This window comes from Aquarana catesbeiana, linkage group LG07 (assembly GCF_042186555.1).
Source record: "Aquarana catesbeiana isolate 2022-GZ linkage group LG07, ASM4218655v1, whole genome shotgun sequence".
NCBI lineage: Eukaryota > Metazoa > Chordata > Amphibia > Anura > Ranidae > Aquarana > Aquarana catesbeiana.
This window is the reverse complement of record NC_133330.1, coordinates 138279464-138304868: the sequence shown is the minus strand read 5'-3', so window position 1 is coordinate 138304868 and position 25405 is coordinate 138279464. Positions and strand designations below refer to the sequence as shown.

The following is a 25405-nucleotide window of genomic DNA, read 5'->3' as shown; positions in this document are numbered from 1 at the left end:
ATTAGGGGTGTGCTTACCCTGTCCCACCCCATCCCAGGTGTGCACAATCGGTCAGCAGCTGCACGGAGGGCAGTATGGCCGCCATTCAGGCAGCCGTGTGTGGCCTCCCCGGCGTCCAGGAAGAGCGTCAGCCCCGAAGTCTCGTCATTCTCGCCGAAACCTCGCGATACCCATGACGTCACGTCGCACGCGCAGGGCCCCGCGCATGCGCAGTGGCGAAGGGTGTCCGAGAATGTTCAGGGACGCCGCCGGCAAGGAGGGATCCCCAATGCGGCGCTCGGTGGCCATCCGAGCGCCAAGTGGGGAATAAAAGGGGGGGGAAGGAGCCGCCTAAACCTGTCGGCCCGGTCCCCCCCCCCCTTGCTGGGAAGGCACATCACCAACCACCCCCGCCCCAGGAGCGACGGCAGGGAGAGCACCAGCGCCCCCCCAGGTTGGAAGGAAAAAGACACACAATTTCAATACAAAGAGAACATTTATATTTTACACTCATCATTATTAGGTTCATGTTATTGTTACACATTACATGCATGTAAAAAGAGCATCAGTAAAAGGAGGAAATTCAATCATATGCATTGGTAACCTGATAGCATCAAATTGGGAGGTAATGAGAAAATAAAATAAAACAAACATGGTAAAAAATATACAGTAAATGAAAAAATCAGAAAATCAAAAAATCAAAACATCAAAATCAAAAAATCTATTTGGGAATATGATTACGCTGAAGGCAGAAAGGGAAAGAAAAGGAGGGGAAGGGAGGGGGGGGGAGGAGGAGGACGGGAAGCAAGACTGAATCCTAGCAAATAGGTACTGGTTGTTTGGCTACTTTAGGTCATATTCCACTCTCCACAAACCAGAGAGAGGAAATATGCTTATATCACATATCCTTTTTACTTCTCACTTGCACATGAAAATAGTATTTTGCCAATATCTCTATAGTTATATACTATTTATTTTATTAGCCTCCAAAGATATACCAAGATATACCATATAAACATGGTTGGAAATTCCCTTTGGTTTGGCTTGCATCATATGTACTATGAATATATAGATATATACACATACATATGGGTGATTCTGGTCCCTCGGTTGCTGTCTTTGCCCACAAAAATCTGATTATTATTCCTTGGGTGTCTATTTAGTCTGTCTCATTAAATCTCTCATCATAAGTGGTTGTTACGCCTTTCGGCCGGCTGTTCTGCAGCGGCGGGCGGTGCTCAAGTGTGTGGCCTCTCGCAAGTCACTTTGCCTCCCACTACCCCGGTCTAGGTTGAGGTGGCGGTGGAGGCACCTGAGACTCTCCCTCGGGGAAAGAAGGAAGGACAACATATCTTTTTAAGGGATCTCCATGTGGGAAGTTTCTTTTTCCTGTTGGACATACATTACTTGGTAACTATACTGTATTGGTGCATTACATGATGAATGCAGTTACTGTTATACAATGGAGAGTTATGTATGTATATACCAATGCTATTCATATGTTCTCTTTAGCAGACCGAGCCTCTGAAGAAGACCCCAACTATAAGGGTTGAAACGCGTCAGGTCTTATGTTCATGATAGAAATATTGTTATGAATATATGTCTGCCAATGTATGTTCAGCCACTTAGCTTTTTAACACTCCCCACTGGAGCTCATCGTTTTTAACTTTTATGGTACAGTTTTCAATAAAATTGTTATATTTTTTCATACAATATTGACTACATCCATTACTGTGCTGCCTAAAAACCCCGCTGCGGGGAAAACCTTCTCTCCTCTCTGTTTCAATGTCATAAGCCTAGGCTGATTACCAGACAAGAAACAGGAAGTGGGATGTAAATCAATAATAAGAGTAGTCCATAAACTCAATTGTTGAATAACACCACAGTGACTCCACACATATGAAAGAGTGCCCGACCACCGTATAAATTGCCTGCTTACCGGATAGTAAGCAGAAAGAGGCATTTGGCTATAACCCAGCCACGGCCTTTGTCTTCCAAGGATGGCTGCTGGACACACACGGGAAATGGACCTGGTACTGGCAACCCTTTAAGCGTCTCTTTGATTCATAGCCGTACAGAGATGTACTCGGGATAGGCTCAGAAAGAAGAGAGACTGACCATAGCGTAATACAGTATGACCAATTTATTAAAGGAAAAAGGGGTAATATTGCACTTACACGTATAAAGATAAAAAACGCATGAAATCCATGCCGGCCGGCAAACACAGGAGCCCGTCCTCCTCTCAATAGAATGGTGACGTCAGTGCGTGCCCTCTCAGGCGCGTTTCGTCATAGGTGACGTTTTCAATGGGGATCAGGAAACGCAATGACACACCACCATATATAGAGCCAGACCTCGTTCTGAGGCGTAAGTGTCAGGCTGCAAGCGCCATTTTGGTTATGGGCATCTGATACTCTAACCCAGCATACATGGATCAAACGGTTCGACGTAAACGTCAAGCCGTAAGCACCATTTTGATAATGGGCATCCAATACCTATTCCAAAGCATTAGACATGGATCCAACGGCTGAGGAAAACACTATCATACTGAACTATATTCCATACTGTGTAAACTTATGGCAATAAATACTAAATGCAAAGCAGTAAGACGGGATCTAATCCACTATGCAAAAAATAAGTAATAGAACTGTACTAAAAAATGAATGAAAATAAAAATAAAAAATATAGCTTGGATATCTACCTCACCAATGAACTCCCTCTCCAGAAAGGCTTAAATTTGTCGATACCAAGGAAGAGGGTCTTAGACGGATCTTTATTATGGGTAAGTAAATAGTGCTTGGACACGGAATGATTCTTAAAACCCATTTTTAAGCTTGAAATGGCATGGATTCACCGGTTGAAATCTTATGCCCCCTACGGGCTCAATATAGACACCAGTGTTAATGCGTTCATCGACAATTCGTGATGAGCATCTGTTTTTAAGGTGGTGTGTGACGTAGAGATGAGCCAATTGTCATTTCTTTTTAATTCTGGATGAATTATGTTAGAGTTTAATTTGAGTATATAGGTATTTATGTGCTTGATTGTAAACTTGATCTGAGACGTAAGGGTGAGCCTATTGTTTCTTTTTCAACATTATTTATAATTCAATTTCACTATTCATTATAAATTTATGTAGTTTATGGCACAGATCATTCTTTTCCTCTAACATAGGATTTATTAATTATTATTATTTCACATTATTTGAATATCACTTAATATATTATTCACAACATATAGGTTGAAATTATTTTCTCCTGAGTAGTACATATTTTTATTTTTATATTTTATTATATATATATATATATATATATATATATATATATATATATATATATATATATATATATATATATATATATATATATATATATATATATATATATATGACCTAAAAAAGGAATGGCAAATGTATTCAAATGTAGGAATGGATAGCCATAATGAATAATAAAAATAAGGGTGATAAAAATATGAGTGATGAAAGTGTTGCAGGTAGAGGGTCACACATCCCTCTCCTTACTAACTAATAAGTGGCAATTGATCACCATAATAATTAAATATAGTGAAGTTAACCCAGTGTCATAAATAAATTTAACAAATCAGTATATAGCAGCGAAACAAGTTCACTACTCAGGAGAAAATAATTTCAACCTATATGTTGTGAATAATATATTAAGTGATATTCAAATAATGTGAATTATAATAATTCCTATGTTAGAGGAAAATAATGATCTGTGCCGTAAACTACATACATTTATAATGAATAGTGGAATTGAATTATAAATAATGTTGAAAAAGAAACAATAGGCAATAGGAAGGGCAACAAAGCTAATAAAGGGTCTGGAGGATCTTAGTTATGAGGAAAGGTTGCGAGCGCTGAACTTATTCTCTCTGAAGAAGAGACGCTTGAGAGGGGATATGATTTCAATTTACAAATACTGTACTGGTGACCCCACAATAGGGATAAAACTTTTTCGCAGAAGAGAGTTTAATAAGACTCGTGGCCACTCATTACAATTAGAAGAAAAGAGGTTTAACCTTAAACTACGTAGAGGGTTCTTTACTGTAAGAGCGGCAAGGATGTGGAATTCCCTTCCACAGGCGGTGGTCTCAGCGGGGAGCATTGATAGCTTCAAGAAACTATTAGATAATCACCTGAATGACCGCAACATACAGGGATATGTAATGTAATACTGACACATAATCACACACATAGGTTGGACTTGATGGACTTGTGTCTTTTTTCAACCTCACCTACTATGTAACTATATGTAACTATGTAACCCTTACGTCTCAGATCAAGTTTACAATCAAGCACATAAATACCTATATACTCAAATTAAACTCTAACATAATTCATCCAGAATTAAAAAGTAATGACAATAGGCTCATCCCTACGTCACACACCACCTTGAAAACAGATGCTCATCACGAATTGTCGATGAACGCATTAAAACTGGTGTCTATATTGAGCCCATAGGGGGCATAAGATTTCAACCGGTGAATCCATGCCATTTCAAGCTTAAAAATGGGTTTTAAGAATCATTCCGTGTCCAAGCACTATTTACTTACCCATAATAAAGATCCGTCTAAGACCCTCTTCCTTGGTATCGACAAATTTAAGCCTTTCTGGAGAGGGAGTTTATTGGTGAGGTAGATATCCAAGCTATATTTTTTATTTTTATTTTCATTCATTTTTTAGCACAGTTCTATTACTTATTTTTTGCATAGTGGATTAGATCCCGTCTTACTGCTTTGCATTTAGTATTTATTGCCATAAGTTTACACGGTACGGAATATAGTTCAGTATGATAGTGTTTTCCTCAGCCGTTGGATCCATGTCTAATGCTTTGGAATAGGTATTGGATGCCCACTATCAAAATGGTGCTTACGGCTTGACGTTTACGCCGAGTCGTTTGATCTATCTATGCTGGGTTAGAGTATCAGAGGCCCATAACCAAAATGGCGCTTGCAGCCTGACGCTTACATCTCAGAACGAGGTCTGGCTCTATATATGGTGGTGTGTCATTGCGTTGCCCGATCCCCATTGAAAACGTCACCTATGACGAAACGCGCCTGTGAGGGCACGCTGTGACCTCACCACGCTGTTGAGAGGAGGACAGGATCCTGTGTTTGCCGGCCAGCATTGATTTTTTTGCGTTTTTTATCTTTATACATGTAAGTGCAATACTACCCCTTTTTCCTTTAATAAATTGGTCATATTGTATTACGCTATGGTCAGTCTCTCTTCCTTCTGAGCCTATCCCGAGTACATTTCCGTACGGCTATGAATCAAGGAGATGCTTAGGGGGTTGCCAGTACCAGGTCCATTTCCCGTGTGTGTCCAGCATCCATCCTTGGAAGACGAAGGCCGTGGCTGGGTTATAGCCAAACGCCTCTTTCTGCTTACTATCCTGTAAGCAGGCAATTTATACGGTGGTCGGGCACTCATTCATATGTGTGGAGTCACTGTGGTGTTATGCAACAATTGAGTTTATGAACTACTCTTATCATTATTGATTTACCTGTTGTTATGGGCGCAACCATCCTCCTTTTTATCTGTCTATTTTGTGTGTATCCCACATTTGAGTTGCTGCCTTTGTTTTAATAGCGCAGTTTTTTCCCTTTTTTAGGAAGTGGGACGTATAAGGTATTTACTGGCAGAAAAAAAAATGTTTTACTATCCAAAGTTAAAACAACAAGGCAGAAGATTTAATAGATGGAAAGTTGAAAAAAATAACTAAAGGTCCGCTTTAAGGTTTTACATAAATTAATAAGAGCTACTCATTGTAAGCACCCTTGTCAATGTTAAATAGTTTGTCTCGACCCATCAAATGCGAGTTTTACTGGACAGCTTGGTCTTTTAAAGGAAGGTAAAAAAAATAACAGACTTAACCACTTGCCGACCAGCCCCCATCATTCTACTGAGGCACGTCGGCTCGTTCACGCAAAACGCCGTAGGTGTACGTTAGCTCCTTTAAAGAACCATAGCAGACACACACGCCCGTTGCACTGCAGGGGACCCGATGCGTGTGGCCGGTGGAAAAGAGCCAGAAACGGGGATCTGTCAATGTAAACAGACAGATCCCTGTTCTGACAGGGGAGGAAAGGGAGATCTGCTGTTCCTAGTGATCAGGAACAGCGATCTCTCTCCTCCAGTCAGTCCCATCTCCCTACAGTTAGAAATGCCTCCCAGGAAACACATTTAACCCCTTGATTGCCCCCTAGTGTTAACCCCTTTCCTGCCAGTGACATTTACACAGTAATCTGTGCATTTTTATAGCACTGATCACTGTACAAATGTCAATGGTCCCAAAAAAGTGTCAAGTGTCCAATCTGTCTGCCGCAATGTCGCAGTCCTGCTAAAAATCGCACATCGCCGCCATTACTAGTAAAAAAAAATAATAATAATAAAAATGCCATAAATCTACCCCCTATTTACCAAAAATATGTAGAAGAATATATATTGACCTAAACTGCTGAAGAATTTTTTTTTGCTTATTTATTATAGCAAAAGGTAAAAGAAAAAAAAAAAAAAAAAATATATATATATATATATATATATATATATATATATATATATATATATATATATATATATTAATATAATATAATATAATTTTTTTTTTTTTTTCAAAATTGTCGCTCTTTTTTTGTTAATAGCACAAAAAATAAAAACCACAGAGGTGATCAAATACCACCAAAAGAAATCTCTATTTGTGGGAAAAAAAGGGCGTCAATTTTTTTCGGGTACAGCGTTGCATGACCACGCAATTGTCAGTTAAATGGAAGCAGTGACGTATCGCAAAAAATGGCCTGGTCCTTAAGCGGGTAATCTTCCACTCTGTAAGTGGTTAAAGTGATACTAAAGTCTTATGTTATTTTAAAAAAAAAAAAAAGTCATGCTTGCCTGTTTCGTGCAATGGTTTTGCACAGAGCAGCCCAGATCCTCCTTATTTCGGGTTCCCCCCGACGCTCCTGGTCCCTCCCTCCTTCCGAGTGCCCCCCCCGAACTGCTGCTCTGTGTCCAGTCAGACACGGAGCCATGGTTTAGCCCCACCCCCTCTCTCTCCTCATTGGCTCACTGACATTGACTGACAGCAGCGGGTGGCAATGGCTCAGCCCCACTGCACGGGACAATTATTATTTTTTTGCCCAGAGTTGGGCTTTAAAGCACTCTGACTGCCAATCAAAGCAGCTATCATTGAATAAAATTTTTACCTTACAGTCCTGTATACGCTGGAGTTTGCACTGCTTTGCTTCAGAATTTATACCCCATGTTGCTTTTTTTGGTTCATCAAAGCATCTCCAGAGCCTCCATAGAAGTCTATCACATTGCACCCTAACAGCACCAGCTCTTGAGTGGCATTTATTCAGAGTTCGCTTTGCTTTGTTTTGGAGGTATTGGAGATATGAGATATCCCAGGATGCACTGGGAAACCAACAAGCGAACTGGAAAGATGTTATCAGCTGTCACTTCCAGTTCATGTGTATATATACTGGGAGTGCCTGCTGCGGACATAACATCTGGTGTGCAGCATGAAACAGCAGGAAAGTGAGCAGGAACCAGATCAGAGGGGAGAAACTACCAGAGAGCACACGTGCACAGTGTGGGAATGCTGTATTGGAAGGTGAACAGTGACCTGAGAGAGAGGACTGCACAGCAGAGAATCAGTAGCACGGGGGGACCAGAGTGGGAAAAACTAGCAGATGTTACATGTGGTGCGCAGAATGGGAGCAACATAGCGGGGACCGGAGAGAGGAGGATCGGCAAACCGAAGTATTACTACTGAGTGGATCAGCAAAGGTGGGGTTACTACTGAGCAGAGGATCGGCAGAGCTGGGGGCACTACTGAGCAAGGAATCTGCTGATAGGAAGTACTAATGAGCTGGGGATCTGCTAAGCAGGGATGCTAATGATATTGGGTACTAATGAGTTGGCGATCTTCTGAGCCGGAGTAGTAATGTGTGGGTGATTTGCTGAATGGGGGTACTTATGAGCTTGGGATCTTCTGAGCGGGGGTACTAACATGCAGGTGATCTGTTGAATGGGGATACTTTTGAGCTGGGAATCTACTGAATGGGGGCACAAATGAGTTGGGGATCTGCTGAGGGGCACCAATGAGCGGGGGATTTGCTGTGCGAGGGTACGCACTAATGAACTGGGGATTTGCTAAACGGGGGTACTAATGAGCGGGGATCTGCTAAATTGAGGTACTAATGAGAGAGGGTTCTACTGAATAGGGGTACTAATGAGCTGGGGATCTGCCAAACCAAACGGAGGTAGTAATGAGTGGGGTTCTGCTGAATGGAATACTAATGGGGGGGGGGGTCTACTGAACAGGGGCACTAATGAGCTGGGGATCTGTTAAGTGAGGGTACCACTGAGCTGCTGGTACTACTGAGCAGGGGTTCTACTGAGCCCCTTTAAAACAAATACAAAATTAACACAAAAAATGGCAATTGCCAATCTTAATTATTGCTTCAAAAATGCATCACAAAAGCTTTAAAAACACCTAAAAAATGCATGTTAAAGCAGTAGGCACTTTAATGTGTGTTACTAATCAATGAAAGTGTAAACTAGCCCTAAGTCCTCATGCACACGGACGTTTTTACAGCTGCTTTTTTGAGCTTTTTTTGCAGCTTAAAAAGGCCTGTCTATGTTAGTCTATGGCTTCATGCCCACCTAGGCGTTTTTGAGCTGCAAGTGGCATAGGCGTTTTTAAGCTGTAAAAAAAACCCAGGACCAGTGGGTTCTGAAAAACGTTTTTCAGCTGTAAAAACGCTCTAACGCTGAAAAACACTGAAAAACGCTCAAAAACGTCATTCACCAACGTTTTTTAGCGTTTTTGATCCATGAAAAAAAAAAAAAAAAAATTAAAAAAAAAAAACGCTCAAAAACGCTAACGCGGAAAAACGCTCAAAAACGCTCAAAAACGCTATTGCAAAAACGCTGAAAAAAGTTTAAAAAAATCACTGCAAAGATACTGGCATTTTCATAATGTTTTTTTAACAGCCTGTGTGCATGAGGGCTTACTTCTACAACTGCAAGAGAGCATGTTCTGTTGAAAAACAAAGGTCTTACTGGCAGGATCACCAGGTGAAAATAGCAGAGAGAAAGCCTAAAAAGAAAACAAATGCAGCCATGACATCTAAAAACTGGTAAACAAACTTGCACATACCATACATAACTGTAAAATTTCAATATTTTTATATAGATTTATTTTGCACAGTTTCCAAATGCACTTGCCGTACATAAGTGTTTGTTGTAACTCTAAGATTTTTTTAAATTAATTTTCTTGTCTTAAAAACAGTTCAATGATGAAAAAAGACTCATGGTCTTTCATCAGAACTTACAAGACATCATTGAAGATCAACTAAGCCTTGCATCCATCCATTATATGAGGTCACACTATCAGGAGGCTATAGATATATACAAGAGGATATTGCTGGAGAACAGGTATGCATTAAAAGTGCCATTTTATTTTATGGATCGCTAAATATTTGGAAGGCTTGTTTCTTGAATGTGTAATATGTAAAAAAGGAAGGAACTACACTTTCCACTCATTCAACACCATTTTTTACAATTACAGTTCTATTTCACCAGAATGTCCTTAGCTGCAATCAGATTCAGTGAATTTTTAAACAAGCTTGATGATACTTGATACTGTAAAACGGCACTTCTCATCTTTTGATCAAATAAAGAGTTCCCTGTAATATGTAATAGTGATTTTTAAGCTTAGCTTTGCTGCAGAAACTTCAGCAGCAGCTCATGTCTGTCCATATGCTATTTAAGTTATTAAAACGGTTGTAAAGGTAATTTTTTTAAATGAAATGACAAACCTGTTATACCTATTTGTACAACATCTATATGCTAAAGATAGTTTACACCTAAATGGAAGGGGGTCTGCTGTGGTGAGGAAGAGGTTTATGGGAAGGCTGGAAGAGTATTTAAACTAAGATTGAGGGGGGAGGGTGAATTATATTATAATGGGTCAGACAGGGGTCCTTCCCTAATGGTGGGGGGAATGGGGGAGGGCTATTGCAGGTTATAAAAAGGTTCCCATGTTACAAACAGCCATTGGAAATGGTACTATTTGTACTGCAAAAAAAATATGCAAAATACATGTGCAAAATGTTGAGTATAAAAGTATCTAAGGGCTTGGACTTTATAGGCACGATACCAAAGTTAAAAACTGAAATTTATTCGATATACAAAATTTTGTTTAAAAACAAGAGAAAAAGGGGAACAAGTACAGTAATCAGTTCATAAAAATACAGTAACAGTTATACACTCCATACATAGGTCCATGTAATATAGACAGATCATATAAGAATAGAATACCAATCATTCCACCATAAGATTACTTTGTTGTCAAAAAAGAACTATGTAGTTGGTAGAAATGGGTGTCAGAGCTCGCTCAACATGATACACGCCATAGCGCTTCTTCAGGAGCATGAAACAGATTTACTGAAATATATAAAACAACAAATAAATATATCTCAAAATGGTTAACTAGCTAAAATATTAGTACCCAGCATGTAACAAAATAAATGCATATTGCGAATGTAGAGATACGGAAACCCAAAATGCAGTGCTAATCAGGCAGGGCCTAGGCAATATTCACACAGTATGGGGACGTATGTCTGAAACCCCACGCAATCTCGTATGGAGTCCCTCAAGGGTCGCCTTTATAACCAGTGCTCTTCAACATCTACATCCGTCCTCTCCTCAAAATCATGAGAAAATCGGACCTCTGCTACCACTCATACGCTGACAACATGCAACTCTACTTTCGCATCACCGGACAAAAAGACCATTATCAGCAACTAGAAAAATGCCTCACATTGATAGACGACCACTAGCTACCTCAAACGCAACGGATCCAAAACAGAGCTTCTTCTACTACACGCAAACCAAAATACAAAAAACAAGAACCCTTGGACACCGCCCACCGTCTTTGGACAGACCATCGCCCCAAGCACCAAAGCCAAAAGTCTTGGAGTAATTTTTGACTCAGAAATGTCAATGGATGCACAAATTGGATCAGTAGTCAGCGGATCTCACCATCTTCTTTGCCTGCTATGCAGACTCATCCTTCATTCCAAAAGGGGACAAAGCAGCAGTAGTTGGAACTATCATTAACTCCCGACTTGACTACGCAAACTCCCTCTACACCGGACTACCTAAATACCAGATTGCACGCCTACAACTCATCCAAAACACCGCAGCAAGACTGATAACAGGAAAACCCTGGGAATCCATTTCCCCATCCCTGAGGAGCCTACATTGGCTAACCGTAAAGGATCGGATCACATTCAAGACCCTCTGCCTCACCCACAAATGCCTACAAGGAAACGCTCCTCAATACCTATTGTAAGGTACCTGGTAGGAGAGCCTGACTGTAGGAGAAGACCTCTCATACAACGCTGGTTCAGGAGCCACTGGAGTGGGGACAGTGGTCTCCTGAGCGCAGTGGGGTAGGAGTGCCTGTATAGTCTCTGATGTGGAGGCAGAGATCCCTCCTGGGATGGCCGAGCTGCAGGTGAGTGGAGACTGGAATAGCAGTAACTTGACTCACTGGGTTGCAGGTGAGAGGAGACTGGAACGGCAGCAGGCTTGACACACTGGATGGCTGAGTTGCAGGTGAGAGCAGACTGGAGCGGCAGCAGGCTTGACACGCTGGAGGGAGAGATCACTGAAGCTGAAGCTGAAGGTGCAACAGCAAGTGAACAGTAGGCACAAGCAGAGTCAGACAGTCCGGGTCGGCAGGTAGCTGGCACAGGTAATAACGGCAGACTAGGCAGAGTCGGTAAACAGGCAGGGTTCGGCAACGGTAGCAAATACGGATAGAAGAGTAGTCAGACAAGCCGGATCGGGATAGGAGCAGGTCGGATGGTCAAACAAGCCGGGTCAAGATCAGGTAGCAGACAATCAGGATACGGGTCAACAGATTCACAGAGCTGAGACGAAGCAGCGACGTCCTCATGGAACAGGGGAACTTTTATGTGCTAAGATGGCGCCAAACCGGCGCTAACGCGAACGCCCGCGCGCGTGCACGCGCGCACGCGCGCGCGCACCCGCGCCGCGCACCCGCGCGCGCGCCCGAGCGCCGCGCTGATGCACAGCAGTTTGATGCTGTGTCCGAATGGAAGCGCGCCGACGCATAGGCGAACGTAAGTGTCCTGGACTGGTGCTGGTGGATCCCTGACATTGCCCCCCCCCAAGGGGCAGCCTCCGGATGCCCAACAACCTCTTCTTCTCAGGATGAGTAGAAAAATAAGCGCGCACTAGACGCCTGGCATGCACATTACTGTCCGGTTCCCATGAGTTACTTTCTGGGCCGTAGCCCTTCCACTTGATTAAGAACTGGTTTTGCCCTTGCCTTCTTCTACAATCGAGGATAGCCTCGACCTCAAATTCCTCACTGCCATCAACTACAACAGGTTCAGGGGGTCTTGTGCCCCTAGCAGGAAAGGGATCAGGTACAGCAGGTTTAAGCAGAGATACATGGAATACTGGATGAATTTTAAATGAATCAGGTAACGTCAACTCATAAGATACCTCATTGATTTTCCTTCTGACTGGAAAAGGTCCCATGAATCTAGGTGCCAACTTCTTGGAAGGACATGCTAATTTGATGTTAACAGTAGAAAGCCATACCTGGTCGCCAATTTGCAAGTTCAGCTCCCCCCTTCTTTTCCGGTCGAAGATTCTCTTACCATCAGCCTGAGCCTTGGATACCGTTTCCTGTAGCAACCGGCTGTTGTGACTGAGGAACTCCACCGTACTTTGTACTGCTGGAACCGAAGACTCTGAAAGGAAATCAGGTAGAAAGGTTAGGTGAAAGCCATAATTGGCGTAAAAGGGAGATTGACCGGTGGCAGAATGTTTGGCATTGTTATAGGCAAATTCCGCTAAGGGTAATAGAGATACCCAATCATCTTGTGTGAATGATGTGAAGCATCTGATGTATTGTTCCAGGGTCTGATTAGTCCTCTCTGTCTGACCGTTTGTCTGAGGATGGTATGCCGAGGACAAAGCCAATTCAATTTTTAAGGTTCCACACAGGGATCTCCAGAAACGTGAAGTGAATTGAACCCCCCTATCAGAAACTATGTTTGCCGGTACTCCATGAAGTCTGATGATCTCCTTGATAAATATGCGAGCAGTTTCGGAGGCAGACGGGGTTCCCCTTAAAGGTAGAAAATGAGCCATTTTGGTTAGACGGTCTACAACTACAAAAATAGCTGAACATCCTTCGGAACATGGAAGTTCCACAATAAAGTCCATAGAAATCATTTTCCACGGTCTGTCGGGTACGGGCAATGGTTTCAATAGGCCCCAAGCTCGATTCCTGGACGACTTATTCTGGATACAGATGGGACAGGAACTGACATACTTTTCGCAAAAGTCTTTCAGATTGGGCCACCAGAAAGTACGCTGCACTAGTTCCAAGGTCTTGCGGACCCCAAAGTGGCCTGCCAATGGGTGGTCGTGGAGAAGTGCTAAAACCCTGACCCGAATGTCTTCAGGAACAAAAATTTGGCTTCCTTTCCAGAACAGACCATCTCTACTTACTAAAGAAATTCCAGTAGGCCTGGCTGATTCGGAGGATGCTTCCTTAATCAGGGAAAGTAAATCTTTTTGCAGCAGTAAAAAACTGTTTGAGGATAATATGGTGTCCGGAGTGGATAAGTCCTTAGGATTGTCATGCATACGTGATAATGCGTCTGGTTTGATATTTTTAGAGCCTGGACGGTACGTGATGTGGAATGAGAAACGTGAGAAAAACAGAGCCCAGCGGGCTTGTCGAGGCTTCAGACGTTTGGCAGATCGTAAGTACTCTAGGTTTTTATGGTCAGTATAAATTAGTACTGGATGCATAGCCCCTTCCAACAGGTACCTCCATTCTTCTAGAGCAGTTTTTATAGCGAGAAGTTCACGGTCACCGACGTCATAATTCTTCTCCGCGGGGGAGAGTTTACGGGAGAAGAACCCTACAGGATGCATTATCTCTTTGCTACCTTTGCGCTGTGAAAGAATCGCACCTACCGCAATCTCGGAGGCATCAACCTCTAAAATAAACGGTAGGGATGGTTCAGGATGACTGAGGATAGGTGCTGAAGTAAACAGCTTCTTGAGATTTTCGAAGGCATCTTGGGCAAGTTGGTTCCAGGAGAAACGGATATTTTGTTTGGTTAACTGCGTGATGGGTGCAATTATGGCTGAGAACCCCCTGATGAATTTCCTGTAGAAGTTTGCAAACCCCACAAACCGTTGAACTCCTTTCTTGTCCAAGGGTACCGGCCAGTCCAGCACAGCGGACACTTTTTGTGGGTCCATCTTGATGCCTGTTGCGGAGATGATTAACCCCAAGAATTGGATGCTCTGTTGTTCGAACTCGCATTTCTCCGCTTTCGCGTACAGACTGTGTAAGCGAAGACGACCCAACACCCTGCGGACATGTTCCTGATGCAATTCACGGGACTCCGAAAAAATCAAGATATCGTCCAGGTATGCAATTACAAACACATCCAGAAAGTCCCTAAGGACGTCGTTAATCAGGTGTTGAAAAGTTGCAGGGGCGTTGCAGAGCCCAAAGGGCATGACCCGGTATTCATAATGCCCGAATCGGGTTCGGAATGCTGTCTTCCACTCATGTCCAGCCCGGATGCGGACTAGATTATATGCCCCTCTTAGGTCAAGCTTGGTGAAGATGACGGCAGTCCTTAATTTTTGAAAAAGTTCAGGTATCAAGGGTAGGGGATACCGGTTTTTGACCGTGATCTTGTTTAGCTCACGATAATCGATACACGGCCGGAGCGACTTGTCCTTTTTGGTCACAAAAAATATTCCGGCACCAGCTGGGGAGGTAGAGTGACGTATAAAACCTTTGGCCAGATTCTCATCTATATATGTTTTTAGTACTTCCTGTTCCTTCTCGGATAAAGGAAAAATGCGTCCGAATGGTATCTCGGATCCAGGCAGCAAATCAATGGGGCAATCGTAGGGCCGATGAGGTGGAAGAGAGTCTGCCCCCTTTTTACTAAAAACATCGATGAATTCATGATATTGTTTAGGTATGACCTGGCAGAGTTTCTGGTCGGTGTCTAGACAAAGTAGAGTAGATGAAGAATCCGAATCTTCCTTTACACAGTGTTCAAGACAGTAAGAAGATGAGAATTTCACTTCTCCAGATGTCCAATGAATGTAAGGGTTGTGGGCCTGCAGCCAAGGAATGCCCAGGATGATGGGAAACATGGGGGAGGAGATGACATCAAGAACCAGCAGTTCCTTGTGTAGGGAGTAAGTAGAAGCAGGCAGAGGCAGGGTTTCTTGGGTTACTTGTCCCGATCTGATGCGGGAGCCATCAGCTAGAAATACAGCGAGTCCATGGGTCTTGGTTTGTAATGGAATGTTATGCTGGCTGGCAAAGTTTGAGTCAATAAAGCAACTGCATGCTCCGGAATCAATGATGGCGTTGGTCGTTATTGTCCCTTCTTGCAGCTGTAAAGACAGAGGAATGGCAATGTGGGTAGAGTTCGCAGACAGAGCAGAGAGACTGGTATACACAGAGAATGGGCACTTACTTAATTTGACTGGACAGTTCAGGACATAGTGCCCAGTCCCACCACAGTAGAGGCACAGATTGAGTTGCCGGCGCCGGGCCCGTTCTTCAGGCGATAAGGCAGGTCGCATCAGTCCCAATTGCATAGGCTCCACAGGATCAGGCATAGCATTAGCTGGATTAGAGCTGGATGGGGGTAAGTAGCGTGCTGCCGGGAGTGGTGCTCTGGCTGTCATCCACATCGGGCGGGATTGTAAAGTGGATCGTTCAGAACGACGTTCCCGGATTCGCCGGTCAATCTGGATAGTCAGATTAATTAATGCTTCAAGAGTGTCTGGTACACCCACTCGGGCAAGTTCGTCCTTTAAACCTTCAGACAGACCTAAGCGGAACTGATGACGCAGGGCCGCGTCATTCCACTGAGTGTCTGCACTCCAACGTCTAAAGTTCATGACATAATCTTCCGCAGGTCTGCGACCTTGCTGGAGCGTGAGCAGTGCTGATTCAGCTGTTGCAGTCTGTTGAGGGTCCTCATAAATTTGTGCCATGGCTTCAAAGAAAGAGGATAAAGACTGGGTTAGGACGGAGTCCCCCTCAAGTAGCCGATGAGCCCAGATCTGAGGTTCCCCTTGTAGGAGGGAGATCACAAACCCCACTTTGGTGGCCTCCAGTGAAAAGGTTCGGGGCTGTAACGCAAAGAAGAGCTTGCAGGCGTTGCGAAAGGCCCGGAACTTGGACCGGTCTCCAGAGAATCTATCAGGAGTAGGAACCTTTGGTTCAGGTGGAAGCATTACAACAGAAGGTCCAGAAGCCGTCTGTGCTGGGGTTGTGGCTGAAGAGGAGGCCAAGGGGTTAGGGCCTGCTAGGTTCTGGACTTGTCCCTCCAATCTGTTGTAGTTATCCTGAAGGGATTGTACGGCTTGAGTGAGGGCCGCAAGGTGGGTGCATATTTCTTTCAAAGGAGAGGTATCTCCTGCAGGCTCAGTCATGGCTGCTTCGTACTGTAAGGTACCTGGTAGGAGAGCCTGACTGTAGGAGAAGACCTCTCATACAACGCTGGTTCAGGAGCCACTGGAGTGGGGACAGTGGTCTCCTGAGCGCAGTGGGGTAGGAGTGCCTGTATAGTCTCTGATGTGGAGGCAGAGATCCCTCCTGGGATGGCCGAGCTGCAGGTGAGTGGAGACTGGAATAGCAGTAACTTGACTCACTGGGTTGCAGGTGAGAGGAGACTGGAACGGCAGCAGGCTTGACACACTGGATGGCTGAGTTGCAGGTGAGAGCAGACTGGAGCGGCAGCAGGCTTGACACGCTGGAGGGAGAGATCACTGAAGCTGAAGCTGAAGGTGCAACAGCAAGTGAACAGTAGGCACAAGCAGAGTCAGACAGTCCGGGTCGGCAGGTAGCTGGCACAGGTAATAACGGCAGACTAGGCAGAGTCGGTAAACAGGCAGGGTTCGGCAACGGTAGCAAATACGGATAGAAGAGTAGTCAGACAAGCCGGATCGGGATAGGAGCAGGTCGGATGGTCAAACAAGCCGGGTCAAGATCAGGTAGCAGACAATCAGGATACGGGTCAACAGATTCACAGAGCTGAGACGAAGCAGCGACGTCCTCATGGAACAGGGGAACTTTTATGTGCTAAGATGGCGCCAAACCGGCGCTAACGCGAACGCGCGCGCGCCCGCGCGCGTGCACGCGCGCACGCGCGCGCGCACCCGCGCCGCGCACCCGCGCGCGCGCCCGAGCGCCGCGCTGATGCACAGCAGTTTGATGCTGTGTCCGAATGGAAGCGCGCCGACGCATAGGCGAACGTAAGTGTCCTGGACTGGTGCTGGTGGATCCCTGACACCTATGCGAGAAAATAAAATGCTACATACCTAATCGCAGTCTTCGATCAACCAAAACCTCCTCCACATTCTCAAGTCCCGCTACAAATCGAAGGGAGAACGAAGATTCGCAGTCCAAGGCCCACGGCTATAGAACACTCTACCGACCAACATCCGTATGGGGAAAAAAACCATCAGGCCTTCAGGAAAAAACTCAAGACCTGCCTCTTCTATCAAGCTGGACCGCACAAGACGGACCAAGCGCCTTGAGGCAATTCAGTTCGCATTTTCAGCGCTATACAAGTCATTCATTCATTCAACTATGTAACAAAAAGCCACACATCATGCCACAAACTAAAAAAAAAATCAATAACAGATTAGAAACAAAGTAATGTACATGTATCGGTCTAGGAAGGGTTTCAAAGCCATTTCTAAGGCTTTGGAACTCCAGTGAACCACGGGGATAGCCATTATCCACAAATGGAGATAATTTGCAACAGCGGTGAACCTTCCCAGGAGTGGCCGGCCTACAAAAATTACTCGAAGAGCATGACCACGACTCATCCAGGAGGTCATAAAAGAACCCAGAACAACATCTAAAGAACTGCAGGCCTCACTTGCCTGAGGTAAGATCAGTGTTCATGATTCAACAATAAGAAAGAGACTGGGCAAAAATGGCATCCATGGGAGAGTTTTAAGGCCAAAGCCACTGCTGACCAAAAAGAACACAAAGGCTCATCTTACATTTACCAAAAACATCTTAATTATCCCCAATACTTTTAGGCAAATATTCTGTGGACTGATGAGACAAAAATTAAACTTTTTGGAAGGTGCAAGTCCTGTTATATCAGGCATATAACTAATACAGCAGTTCATAACAAGAACATCATACCAACGTGTAAAATAATGCATTTGGGTGGCAAAAATATGAATGCAATCTATACACTGGGGGGAGAACCTCTGGGGGAATCTAGGATGGAAAAGGACCTGGGGGACCTAGTAGATGATAGCAGCAGCTTGGTATTGCATGCCATTGCTGAGCAAACAGAATGTTGGCATGCATTAAAAAGGGATCAACTCCAGAGATATAACAATAATTCCCCTGCTCTACAAGACTCTGGGCCGGCCACACCTAGAGTATGCTGTCCAGTTCTGGGCACCAGTCCTCGGGAAGGATGTACTGGAAATGGAGCAAGTACAAAGAAGAGCAACTAAGCTAATAAAGGGTCTGGAGGATATTAGTTATGAAGAAAGGTTGCGAGCAGTGAACTTATTCTCTCTGGAGAAGAGACGCTTAAGGGGATATGATTTCAATTTATGAATACTGTACTGGTGATAAAACTTTTTCACGGAAGGGAGTTTAACAAGACACGTGGCCACTCATTAAAATTAGAAGAAAGGTTTAACCTTAAACTACGTAGAGGGTTCTTTACTGTAAGAGTGGCAAGGATGTGGAATTCCCTTCCACAGGCGGTGGTCTCAGCGGAGAGCATCGATTAGTTTAAAAAAACTATTAGATAAGCACCTGAACGAACGCAACATACAGGGATATACAACGTAATACTGACATATAATCACACATGGGTTGGACTTAATGGACTTGTGTCTTTTTTCAACTTCACCTACTATGTAACTATGTAGCAGTCAGACATGGTGGTGGTAGTGTGATGGTCTGGGGCTGCTTTGCAGCTTCAGGACCTGGACGACTTGCCATAATTGATGGAACCATGCATTCTGAGCTCTACCAGAAAATCCTAAAGGAGAATGTCCAGTCATCAGTTCGTGACCTCAAGCTTAAGTACACTTATGCAGCAGGACAATGATCCAAAACACAACAGCAAGTCCACCTCCAAATGGTTCAAACAAAGCAAAATTTAGGTTTTGGAGAGGCCTTGTCAAAGCCCGGACTTAAATCCAATTGAGATCATGACCTTACACAGGCCATTCATGCTGGAAAACCCTCCAATGTGGCTGAATTAAAACAATTCTGCAAAGAAGAGTGGGCCAAAGTTTCTCCACAGCAATGTGAAAGACTCATTGCCAGTTATCACAAATACTTGACTGCAGTTGTTGCCACCAAGGGTGGCACAGCCAGTTATTTAGGCTTAGGGGCAATTACTTTTTTACATAAAGCCAAGCAGGTTTGGACAGCTTTTTTGCCTTAATAAATGAAACGATCATTTAACCACTTCAATACAGGGCACTTATACACCTTCCTGCTCAGACCAATTTTTAGCTTTTAGCGCTGTCACACTTTGAATGACAAGTGCGTGATCGTGCTACACTGTACCCAAACAAAATTTTTATCATTTTGTTCCCATAAATAGAGCTTTCTTCTGGTGGCATTTAATCACCACTGGGATTTTTATTTTCTGCTAAACAAATAAAAAAGACCGACAATTTTGGAAAAAAAAAATTTTTGTTTGTTACAAAACGTTGTAAATAAGTTTTCCCCTTCACTGACGGGCACTGATGGGGCTGCACTGACGGGCAATGATGGGCACCGATGAGGTTGCAATGATGGGCATTAATATGTGACACTGATGGGCACTGATAGGTGGCACTGATATGCAGCACTGATGGGCATAGGTGGCACTGATGGGCACTTAAAGGCAGCACTGATGGACACTGATGGATGACACTGATGTACACCGATGGATGACACTGATGGATGGATATTGATGGGCATTACTGATTGGCAGGCATTAGTGTTTGACACTGATTGGCATCAATTATGGGAACTGATTGGCATCCCTGGTGGCCATGGGTGGCATACCTGGTGGTCACAAGTGGTGGACATCCCTGAGGGGAGGGGGGTGGGGCTGCGCTGATAATAAATCAGCACAGACCCCCCCGCCAGAGGAGCAGCCGATCAGCTCTCCTCTACTCGCCTCTGACAACCGTGACAACTGTTTACACTGTGATCAGCCGTGATTGGACACGGCTGACCACATGCTAAAGAGTCTCTGTCAGAGACTCTTTACCTAGATCGGAGTTGCGGTGTGTCAGACTGACTTGCCGGCTAGTTATCCTGATCACGTCATATAACGTCCGATCAGGATAACAGAACCACTTTGCCGCCATCATTTTACTATATGGCAGGCGGCAAGTGGTTAAAAACTGCATTTTGTATTTGCTCCGGTTATCTTTGTGTAATTATAAAACTCGTTTGATGATTTGAGTCATTTAAGTGTGACAAATATGAAAAAAATATAAAAATCAGAAAGGGAGCAAATACTTTTTCACAGCATTGTATATTATTGTTTTTGTAGAGACTGAGAAACCATTAATTTAGTGACGTGTGATCCATTCTTTCATGTCCATGTCTAACTGTGGCCACTTTGCAGCTTGCCCACGGAAAGTCTGCTTACTTTTATTTGCTTTTTGCAGCTGATCCTCCTGTTTCCCCCACTCTCATCGTTTTTTCAGTTCGAGGTGGCCCAAAATGTCTTTCCGCTGCATATTTTATTACCTCCAGTTTAAAACGAATTTTATATGCTAGTCTTTTCTGCTTTATCATCCTTTCTGCTTTAGCACCTGCTCCCTTGCCCTGCAGTGGGTGGCTGAGCTAGGCTGGCACCTGGTCCCTGCATTGGGTGGCTGAACCGGCACCTGTTCCCTGCAGTGGGTTGCTGGGCTGGCACCTGGTCCCTGCAGTGGGTGGCTGGACTGGCATCTGTTGTGGCTTTATGGTGTGTCCTCTGACTGACTCCTCTCTTCTGCCCGTTCCGGATGGGCACCATTTGGCGAGGGACTGGAAGGGACTCGGAATGAGGCAGTGACCTATGTGGGTACACTATTAGGTTTGGAGCAGCAGGTGAGCAGGCCCAATGCACAGAGCAACATGTAATGTCACGTGGGCGTGCCTCTGGGCACTGGGCCTGGACACCTACTGCAAAGCTTCCTGGGCTGGCTTCTTCTACCCGGGTCGGTATATATGATCATCATGCTGGGGCTTGGACCATGGCCGGCCCAGTATTGTAATACGGCGACGGTGGTGGGAGGCCTGGTCAAAATTAGCTCCATAAGACGCACAGACATTTCCCCCCATTTTTTTGGGAGGAAAAAAGTGCGTCTTATGGAGTGAAAAATACAGTAATTGTAAGGTGAAAGGAAAATGATAAATTATTTTCACAATTTTTTTACAAATAAATATGTGAAACGTGTGCTGCTCATTTGTGTTCAGCCCCCTGAATCGATACTTTTGTACATAAACCTTTCGCTGCAATTACAGGCTGCTGCAAGTCTTTTTGAGTATGTCTCTACCAGCTTTGCACATCTAGAGTGAAATTTTTGCCAATTCCTCTTTGCAAAATAGGTCAGGCACTGTCAGATTGGATAGAGAGCGTCTGGGAACAGCAATTTTCAATTCTTGCCACAAATTTAGGTCTGGACTTTGAGCCATTCTAAAACATGAATATGCTTTGATCTAAACCATTCCATTGTAGCTCTGGTTGTATGTTTGGGGTATTTGTCCTGCTGGAAGGTGAACCTAGTCTCAAGTGTTTTGCAGACTCGAACAGGTTTTTCCTCTAATGCCCCATACACACGATCGGACATTCCGACAACAAAATCCATGGATTTTTTCCGATGGATGTTGGCTCAAACTTGTCTTGCATACATACGGTCACACAAATCTTTTCCTTAAGTCCGAACGTCAAGAACGCTGTGACATACAACACGTACGACAAGCCGAGAAAAATGAAGTTCAAAAGCCGGTGCGGCTCTTCTGCTTGATTCCGAGCATGCGTGGAATTTTGTGCGTCTGAATTGTGTACACACGATCAGAATTTATGACAACAGGTTTTGTTGTCAGAAAATTTGAGATCCAGATCTCAAATTTTGTGTGACGGAAATTTCGATGGAAAATGTCCGATGGGGCCTACACACAGTCGGAATTTCCGACCAACAAGTGGTGTGCAGTGATGTGCAGTGTTAGTTTTTCACCACACATAGCTTTTTGCTTTTGGGCCAAAAAGTTCAATTTTTGGTCTCATCTGACCAGAGCACCTTTTCCACATGTTTGCTGTGTTCCCCACATGGTTTCTTGCAAACTGGACTTCTTATGGCTTTCTTTCAACAATGTCTGTCTTCTTGCCACTCTTCCATAAAGGCCAGATTTGTGGAGTGCACAACTAATAGTTGTCCTGTGGACAGATTCTCCCACCTGAGCTGCGGATCTCTGCAGCTCCTCCAGGGTTACCATGGGCCTCTTGGCTGCTTCTCTGATTAATTCTCTCCTTGCCCGGCCTGTCATTTTCGGGGGAGGGCCATGTCTTGGTAGGTTTGCAGTTGTGCCATTACTCTTTGCAATTTCGGATGATGGATTGAACAGTGCTCCGTGAGATGTTTAAAGCTTGGGATATTTTTTTGTGACCTAACCCTGCTTTAAACCTCTCCACAACTTTATCCCTGACCTGTCTGGTGTGTTCCTTGTATATACAAAATCATTGTTGCGCTAAACATAAAATTGCTCATAAAATGTTGATAGAAAATAATCCAATTTTAGAAAAACTAAAAAACACAAATCCATGAAATTGCAAATGAATCCAGAAGACTCTCCACCTTGTGCATATACTGCCACCTCAAGCAATATAGACTCTTACCAGAGAACATGGACCCTTTATTACAGAGGGTCAAACAGGCTTGATGTAGTAATCTTTGCAGGGGTCTTCAGCTGGAGATGTGTCAGGACAAATTAAGAACTTTCACTGGATAATCAGACCAGGCTTCATTCACCCCACGATCAGATTTAACCATGCAAATGAAGGAGACGCCAGATATGTAAAATCCCAAAAGACTAATTTAATAAAAGATATTGCACTTACATTTGTTCAGATAAAAACCAGCGTTGTATACAACATAGGTGGCCGCCATAAAACATCCAGATCCAGGAACGCAATAGCAGGTTAAAGGTTCCAGGGCATGAGTGTCATTTCTTGCTATTGCAATATATAGGAAATAGGCAATTCAAGCCTCACTTTCATTCCTGCAGCTACAGGTCGAGGAGGGGTGTGTCCCATCCAAACCTCACTCGCATGCAAACAGCGACTAATATATAGGAACCTGGCAATTCAAGCCTCACTTTCATTCTTGCCGTCACAAGCAACAAGAATTGTCATATTACATTCCATCTAGAAAAAGATAAAAAGGGAAATTTTAACTTTTTATAGGGCAGGTAAAGTCTGCTGTGAGCAGTATATCATTAACAGAGGATATTTTAAAACAATAATCAAAAAAATAAACTTTTAATCTCTAAACAAAAACTTTTTTTTTTTTTTTTTAATTTAAAGGAGAGCTCTTATTCTTTATAATCACTTTTTTTCTTAAGACAAATTTCATCATAAACATAACATAAATATACACACAACAAAAATATTTATATATATCTTTCCACCTACTCTAATTTACAGAAGAAAAAAAAGAACCCCCCCCCCGAGGGGAATATATAAGGTCTGTGATCATATCATAATCGGGGAAAGAAACGGAAAGCAAACAAAAAAGAAATAAAAAAAAAAAACAAATCACAGCAATTTATGCAACATAAAAGCATAACCAACGCTAAATTCGTGCAACATATTATTCTAAATATAATTAAGAAGGAGGCTTTACAGGGCCCTATTAATTGTGTCAAACCCAATGCCAAAAAAAAATTTAAATTATTCTCACCATCCTCAGTAATATTAAGTGTATTTAGTGTAACCTCGCCCTCCTACTTCATTAAATATTTATTCATTTGTGCCTGCAGCACACTGCGCCCAAAGGCGATATCCTCATGCCTTCTTACATCCACCTGATAGAATCTGGTGAATGTATGGACTGAAGACCAAGTTGCGGCCTTGCAGATTTGAGCCATGGAGGCTTGGTGATGCACTGCCCACGAAGCACTAACAGCCCTGGTGGAGTGCGCTTTGATTTGAAAAAGTGGAACTTTTTTCTTCAAACCATAAGCTTGAAAAATTACTTGCCGAATCCATTTAGAAATAGTAGATTTCGACGCTGCCTGTCCTTTTCTAGGACCTTCAGGCAACACAAACAGAACATCCGTTTTCCGAATCTGAGCAGTCGCCTTCAAATAGATTTTGACTGCTCTCACTACATCTAGAGATTCTTTCTTCCGTAGAACAGGGTTCTGGAAAAAAAGAAGGTAGAACAATATCCTGGTTTATATTTAAATAGAAAAGCAGCAAGGATGGACTTTGCAGGCACCAACTATAAAAAATATGTATACATTTTTATTAAACACTTAATACAAAAAATCATTAAAATATTGCAAATAAAGTGCAAGAAACTAGCTAGATTGCTCCAGTATAGGTCTTGTACGTCAAAAGCATAACATTACAGGAATATGTCCCTGTATTGGATTATGGTATGCAAAAAAGCTCTACATGTTTCGCAAGTGATTGCTTCTTCAGGAGATTTTTAATTATTCTACAGGAGAGAGAAACACAGGCAATCAATAACATTAACAGTAATAATCTTGGTATAAAGTCTCAAAAGTTTGCAGGGAGGCAATCAAAGGAGGGCTCCAGACACAGCATGGATAAGGTGACGTGAATCACACGTGGGGGCGTGCCTAATAAGAAACATCTTATGCTCCGTACACATGGTCGGATTTTCCAATGGAAAATGTTCGATGGGAGCTTGTTGTCGGAAATTCCGACCATGTGTAGGCTCCATCGGACACTTTCCATTGGAATTTCAGTCACACTAAATTTGACGACGCACAAAGTTCCACGCTCAGAATAAAGTACGAGACGGAAGCGCTCGGTCTGGTAAAACTAGCGTTTGTAATGGAGATAGCACATTTGTCACGCTGCAATTTTTTAAATCTTTTAATGCAGCGCATACTCTTCTTCTTCTTTAGAATGCTAGAATAATGAAGTTGTTTTGCTGCTGATATTCACACAGTGTTCTGAAAAAATGATTTCTTTATTATTTCTCGCGATCTCATGAATATTTTTTTCTTTTTCATCAGATCTCCATAATAATGTTTAGAATTTTTTTTTTTTTTTTAATCCAGATCTC

At 43.3% G+C, this 25405-nt stretch overlaps 1 protein-coding gene across 6 annotated transcripts in view; it reads left to right on the top strand.

The window, feature by feature from the left end:
- IFT56 (intraflagellar transport 56) overlaps positions 1 to 25405 on the top strand; it is a 1103321-nt gene that overhangs the window by 304230 nt on the left and 773686 nt on the right. For all 6 annotated transcript variants that reach the window (XR_012235287.1, XM_073592705.1, XM_073592704.1 and 3 more), the window contains one exon: positions 9294 to 9439. Coding sequence is in view for 5 of the 6 variants with exons in the window: in XM_073592705.1 (XP_073448806.1) it covers positions 9294 to 9439 (146 nt within the window). In the remaining variant the exon portion in view is untranslated. The remainder of the gene's footprint in view (positions 1 to 9293; positions 9440 to 25405) is intronic.